The sequence below is a fragment of the Helianthus annuus genome, chromosome 4 (assembly GCF_002127325.2).
Source record: "Helianthus annuus cultivar XRQ/B chromosome 4, HanXRQr2.0-SUNRISE, whole genome shotgun sequence".
NCBI lineage: Eukaryota > Viridiplantae > Streptophyta > Magnoliopsida > Asterales > Asteraceae > Helianthus > Helianthus annuus.
In genome coordinates, this window is record NC_035436.2 from 143,151,561 (window position 1) to 143,158,992 (window position 7,432).

At 36.8% G+C, this 7,432-nt stretch overlaps 1 protein-coding gene across 1 annotated transcript; it reads right to left on the minus strand.

Annotated features, from left to right (window-relative positions):
- Positions 1-1,289: 1,289 nt before the first annotated feature.
- On the minus strand, positions 1,290-2,267 carry LOC110933626. Its single transcript, XM_022176839.1, has one exon. It carries the CDS (start codon positions 2,265-2,267, stop codon positions 1,290-1,292), a length of 978 nt encoding a protein of 325 aa, XP_022032531.1.
- Between the last annotated feature and the right edge of the window lie 5,165 nt (positions 2,268-7,432).

Sequence of the window (7,432 nt, forward strand, 5' to 3'; positions counted from 1 at the left end):
TATATTGGTTTCATTCTCTTCAACGATAGAGCGGAGATCAGGTCTGTACTTTCGTACAACAGAGATCCCAAGAACTACCGAGGGCTACGACAGATAGTTTGGTGAACAGGTCAGTACTTCCATATAACAGAGTGACCAAACTAATCTATCTAGGTTTTGGCCAAATTTGGCACTTATTATAAAAAAGGGTCTGGCCCTTTTTTTTAAGGCACTTATTATGAAAAGGATATCATAGCGTCTAGGTCAGCATGTATCTGGATGCAGCAGAAGAGCAACTATGATATCCCCGAATGAAATACCAACATAAAGACCCGAGATCTCAGACTTTGGCAATCTGTCAACGCAAGATTTAAGACCATTAAGTCATATGTCGCAACGTGTTACCCACTATGATGCGTAATGCCTGAGAAAAGCCAGAATCCTTGTGTAGACGTTATCTTTATCACCAAGATGCAGTTTACTTGTCTGAAATGCTGAACCTACCGACATATCGTTAACTTGGAGCCATATCCTCCATCAGATCCTATTCATGCGAAGACATAATCAAGTTAGTTCCTATCATTTCTCATATAAGATCATGATTATTTTGCAATAATCACATCTCATGGTCTAGGAAGTATTTTAATACTCCCCCTAAAATTTTATTTATGTACAATCAATTACTGAAAAATTAAAAATTATAAAACATGTATTTACAAAATAAAGTCTTCCACATCAGGCACACAGAAGCATATGTCAACAAGAAAATGAGTGTGTTACAGTGCAGTTAAGTGTGCAACCAGGTTAGATACCATAACCAAACCTGTGATTTTCCCCAACTTGTATCTAGAACAACCACTGATAATAACCGGTGTTACTAACAGTCCTCCTTGGATGTTCCTACACTCATAAGCAATTCAGTTAGAGAGTGGAACCCAAGCCATCGTAGTCTTGGGTTGTCCCATTTCATCAAATAATAAACCTCCCGATATGCCATATCTTTTCCCTCATTGATTTCTTTTACAACCATTGGTTTGACTCGCCAAACCTGTGTTGGTTTAAAAATTTTGTATGTAAAAGATTTAAAGTTTGAAATAATTTTATGTCTAAAACCCGGAGGGAAAGATTGTGGTTTTGATGTGTTGGTCCTTTTCATCTTTGAATCATGTGAAACCGACTTCACATGTGGAGACCTGGATGAAAAGTTTCATCTGATCTTTCAAAGATGTGTGATTTTTACCTTTTGATCCAGAAAAAGCAATACTGGTTGCCTTTACCATCTGGATCGTGTCGCTCTGGGCATTGCTTGATCACATGACCTTCTTTTCCACACCTAAAACAATCCTTGAATGGCTTTTGAGACTTTGCAGTTCCGTGTGATGCAACAAGGGGAGGGGATTGCTTTGAGCTTGTCTCAGCATGTTGACAGACGTGATGTTCGACAACTTCAGATGATCTTTTGATTTTGACTCCCCAACACTTTCATTTGTCTTTGATTCATCATCTGAACTCGTGCAATCATCAATGTGGAAGTCTTTTTCCAATGGATCTCGATCATCAAGACCTGCAGAGTCATTTGGGGTCGTTGGTTCTTGAACACCCGACGGTTCAAGGTTTTCAATCTTTTTATCAGCATTTGTTACTGAAGTTTCTGAGTCATTTGAGCTTTCCCATTCTTGATATGTCTGAAAATCCGAATCACGATCCTCATTTGAGTTTCCTTCGCCACCTTCTGAAGTTGTGGTGCTTGAGTCTTCACTGCTGCTTTCTTCATTTGGCTCCTTATCAGACTCTGACACACCTGTATGAGATGGAACAAATTTTGGAATTTCCTCGGTGAGGAATTTTCCGAATCTGTTTTGTTTCAATTCTGGAACAAACACGGGAGGTTTACACACAACTTTTTCATCACAAAAAGCAGAATTTAAATCATGACATTCAATCACCACATTGTCGTGGTTGTGGTTTTTAAATGTAGGCACACGGCCATTACGGTCATCCCGAATGTTAAATTTAGGCACATGGCCATTACAGTCATTTTGAAACGAAGTATTGTTTTCCTTATTACAATTCCAGGCGAACCAGTTAACGGTGGAATAACTGTCGCCTGAATAGCCTATGCCTATCTTTGAACCACCACATTCGTCATCGCATCCATCTTCATCACGTTCTATCACATCTGCATTGTTATCAGAAAGGTTAGTAACCTCTTCATTTTCACAAGAAACATTTTGAGCAATAAGATCATTTTCATTAATCAAATCATTATCAGGATGAGGAGATGGCATGGGTACATTGTTTTTGCTATGTGGCAGAAAGAAGAGTTTTCTTTCGTTTCCGAGCTTGTCCTTGTACCCAATCCCATCCTTCACATATGTCGGTCGTTGGCAATTTTTAATGTCAACCAGTGCCTTTTTACTGACGTTCCATTTATCAATTATGATTTGCAATCTATTGTTTTCATTTTGAGATTTTTCCAATCTTTCAGTTAAGTCATTTATGATAAAAACCTTTTCTGAAAACAATTTTTTTTAAAGTCTGCATTTCAGCTAAAGTCGAATTCAACTTTCTCTGATATGCAGCTTCATTTTTTTTCAACTCTTTGTTAAATTGCAAAACTTTTTCTTTGTCTCTAATTAGGTCACGGTTGAGGGATTTGTAATGTACTACGACGTTCACACATGGTTGGGAACATAATTTGACTTTAAACTCGTAAGGAATGTTGTTTGCCAAGTCTTCCTCATCCCTTTCTTTGTTGGATTCCATTTTGATCGCCTCTTCAGGAATCTTTTCTTCTATCTTTTCACTTGCTACACTGCTCCCTTCTTCCTTCTTCACAGCTTGAGCATCATCGACCACAATATTTTTTTTCATCACATTTTGGAGCCTTTTTAGAGTTTGCGGAAGCATTGTTGAAGTTTGACGCGTTTGCAGCTTGTGAGCTAGAGTCGTTGGAGGTTGTTGGGGGTATAGATGTCATATTCTTGTGCTCATCAGCAGATTGGACAAATTTATGAGGATGTTCGGCTTGATCTCTTTCGAAAGATTCTAGAGCATCGATCACATCTAATAACGTGATTGGATTCCAGTTGTTTAAGAAGCTTTGTTTAATTTTCATACATTTTGAGCTCCACTCTTTTGGAAGTGAGTTCAAAAGTTTACTGATTGCAGCGCGGTTGGTGATGGTATTACCAGCCTTTTTCATTTTTGCCTTCATGTTTAAAAATCGGCTGATGTAACATGATAAGCTTTCCCCACGAACACCGCAGAACATGTCATATTCCTTTTGGACCATGTTACTTTTGTTCCGAATCAATTCCTTGTCTCCTTCATAGAAATCAATCAATGCCAACCATAGGTCATTTGCTGTCGTGTATTCTTCATACATGTTGTAGTCGTTCGTTGATATAGCCATTGTTAAAGTAGCATGAGCCCGACGGTCACGTTGAATCAATGCCTTGTCTTTATCTGTGTAAGTCGAGTAATCATTGTTGACTACACGCATGTCATCACGAACGGTCATGGGGACATGAGGTCCGACGGTGATTGAGATCCATTGGTTATAGTCTGTGTACTCGAAAAAGAACTTGATTTGGTTTTTCCAACTGCTGAAATTGGCTGATCCTTTCAACTTTGGAGGTTGGGGTGCGGTTCCTGTTTCATGTTCAACTTGTGTAATGCGAGTTAACTGATTTTGAAACATTTTTTTTTTAATCTCAAAAAAATATTTGTTTGAACTCAAAACCCAGTTCGAATTACTTTAGAAATAAACCCCATATTAACTCCAAATTTTAATCGTACTTGACCCAAACAAATGTGAAACACCTGATCCGGTTAAATTTTGCAAACACAAGTTATTTTCAAAAGGCCCAAAAATAAACTCTGGATACCCGGCCCAAAACATATCAAAATTCTAGGCCCACGAATAAAATTTTTTTAAGACCCGACCCGATTAAATTTTCTCCTTGACTCAAATAAAATTGTACATTAATTTGAAAAAAAAATCGGACTCCAAATAAATTTCTACGGACTCCAGCAAATTATCAAAAGGACTTCAAACACCAAAAAAATTTGGATTGACTTTGAAATTACTAACTTCCCCATGCCAGCACATGACAAATGCCTTTTCTTTAATTTAAACTTTAAAGTAACTTAGTAATTAGTAATAGTAATATTTATTTATTTTATTTATTTCTATCGAACGGTTGAAATAGAATCAAGACTTTAACAATGAGCTCTATTTTTTTTTTTAATAATGATGTTCACCACTTCCCAGACACAAACTCTTTAAGCCAAACCCTAACACTATGTTCCCAGACTCATTTTATTTTAATTTTAATTATATTATATTTAAACTTGAACATCAAATGAAAGTAATGTCTACTTATTATATTTTAATATAACTAGGATAAAAAAAAGTTTGTCGCGTTGCAGTGAATTTCTTTTGTTATTTAGTCTGTGTTTACATGTGTTTTGAAATCACTATGAGCGCGTTGTGAACGGAACTGCTGACAAGAATAAAAAGAGAATGTAGGAAAAAAACACTAAAAGATAACCAAAAGAAAATCAACCAAAAAGTTGGATGGTAATGATGTTGTTCATATGTAACCCGTAGTCAGAGATGACCAAATAATTCTGGGCACCGGTACCAAATTTGTCAAACCGAAAGATCTTAAGTACCAATTCGGTACCGACTTTGGCGTTCCTGGTACTGGTTCACTACCGTTTTTTACCTTAATATTCCTGTACCGTAACCGGTATTTTCAGTATCAGTATCGATTCTGTATCAGTTGGCACCGAGCTCATCCCTACCCCTGAAACTAAAAAAAAGAAAAAATTAAAAGTTGAATAAAAGCAACAAAAAAAAAGTTGTACGATACCGTTGTTGTTCGGACGGTACCAGTTATCAGGAATGAGCAAATGGTACCGGGTAGCAGCACTGAATTTCTCGAACCAAAAGATTTACAATATCAGTTTGGCACCAAGTTTTGGTGTTTTCTGTATTAGTGTCGGTTTTTACCTTCATGTACCGATACCGAACAGGACCGTACCAGTATTTTCGATACCAGTACTGGCTCGATACCCTTCATGTACCGATACCGAACTGGACTGTACTGGTATTTTCAATACCAGTACTGGCTCGATATCAGTTGACACCAAACTTATCACAACACGTGATATTAAAAAATGATTAAAGTTAAAAAAAGTAAAGAAAATAATTATTATAATATTTAAATAATGAAAGTATTAAAAAACTATATACTATTATAATATTAAAATTACTATTTATTAGCTTCTACTTTTAATATATATATATATATATATATATATATATATATATATATATATATAAAATTGGTATTAGAATGTTGAGAAATAAATAACACAATCGCATAGTTAGTTTTTTTTAAGTTAACAAACATGTATTAGATAACCGGGTGAGGATCAAATAGGAAGTTTATTTTGGTCGGAAAGATAGGAAGCAATAAGATTATGACATGTGGCAAAATTTAAAATAAAGAGAAAAAGTATTTTAGTCAATTTTACCCAATCTACTCTCTTCTTCTCTCTATAACTTCAAAACCCATCATTTACAAAACCCACCATCTTCAACATTTTCTTCACTTTCTATCTCAATAATCACTACATTATAGTGTGATTTTCGTCACCAATCAATGATTCAAACACCAAATCAACATGTTCTTCAAGTTTTTTTTTTTGAAGAAACCCGGTTTAATTTCATACAATATCACATATTTTACTTTGATTTTGAAGCGAATCACTCGATTCGTTCGATCGCTGATAAGTATTTCTAACATTCATATTTCGTCAATAGGTGAAGACATCTGAAGAATTTGGCTTCGATCTATGTAAGAAATTTTTGAATTGCATTTTTACGATTTGGGTTTTTGTATTGAGCCATTGCGTTTTACAAAGTCATCTTGGCGGGGTCCGGGGGCAGCGACCCTGGGAACAGGGTCCAAGGGGCAGAAAATTTAAATTAATTAAATTGCTTTAATAAAACTGCATCAGAAAATTTAATTTTCTGGAAATTGCCTGATTTCGTAGACTGTTTTTGATCTCCTACTTCCTGGTTCAGACAATTGACAGACAAAACATACCCTGGTTCAATGCGTTTTAGAGAGAACACTTCCTAGCCAAAAAAACTCCCTATTATATCCTAACCCTTAGATAATATTCAAGATCAGTGAAAAGATAGGTGGGTTAAAGAAGTAGACAAAAGATCAAATACAAATAACTTTAACGTATAAAACGTACGAACTGAAGGTTTTGCTGAAAAAACGCGGTGGCATTTTCGTAATTATTAGTAATTATCAAAATTACTCTACAAATGATCATGTTGATGCAACAAACATGAGACCAAAGATGGTAGCTGAGTTGATTAGGCAAAAAGGTTGAAGGGTTCAACCTTGCCTAACGCAGGTCGCGGGGTCCCCTCACGTTTGCAAGACGTGGAAGGAGGTTTACTAGTTTGTAATTGTTGTTTGCTGAAAGTTCTTTCTCCGAGACGTACTCGAATCCAGAAGTGAGAGCAAACAGAATGTGTGTGGTGGATGTGATGAGGAGTGACTTGGACGTGAGCAAGTACTCCACGGAATGACCAGAGATGAGAGAATCTCGACTCATCAGAGGATGTTTTTTGGAGTAAATGAGATGTCTTTTTATAAGGGAAGACATCTCGCAAAGTAGCATGTACAAGACTAGTAATCCTGCTTGCAGTGGAGGGTTTCCCCTTTTGGGGTTGAAGGCTTTTGACCCCTGGGTAATAACGTGTATTGTGCGGACCTGCTTTGCTTTTGCGGGCGTGGGTTGGTGAAGCAAGCTCTGGATGTGATTGATTACTGTTCACTCCTCGCTTTTCCCATCTTACAGCTTTTCAACCGGGTGAACCATTTAACCATTTAAGCATTTGCATATCTAGTCACTTTATTTAATCTTGGGCTACCCCCGTCATCAGCCCCCCAAGTCAGAGGTTTTTGGGTAGTATGCTCAAAGACTTCTGACTTTTATGCATGTGTTTTATTGCTTGAAGGTTTCAAGGGTTCGTTGCTTGACGGGTTGAAAGGCTGAAGGCAGTTAATATTTGAATTTGAATTTTAAATGATTGACAGTTGATTTGATTGATGTATGGCAGTAGATAGGGCGGCGGTTTTGCAGAAGTTATTTTTTGCCTTTATTACCCCTATTGTAGGTTCATATTTATTTTATAATTGCAAATCCTTTCCATTTTATTCATAACTTCTCTGAGTTTCTGCCATTTACCTTCCTTCTCTAAGGTTAGTTTTCTTTACATCTTTCATTCTTCGTTTTCTGTTTCCTCAAAAATGGGTGCTCTTAAGGACTTAGTGTCACGGCCCCCGCCCCCGGTTTGACCCGGTCCAGGAGCCGCGGGACAGAAAACCCGTGGTATTTATGTTTACAGCGGAAGTCT

Excerpts from the sequence above, each read along its gene's own strand:
- LOC110933626 (XM_022176839.1), bottom strand. The coding sequence starts at position 2,267 with ATGCCATCTCCTCATCCTGATAATGATTTGATTAATGAAAATGATCTT.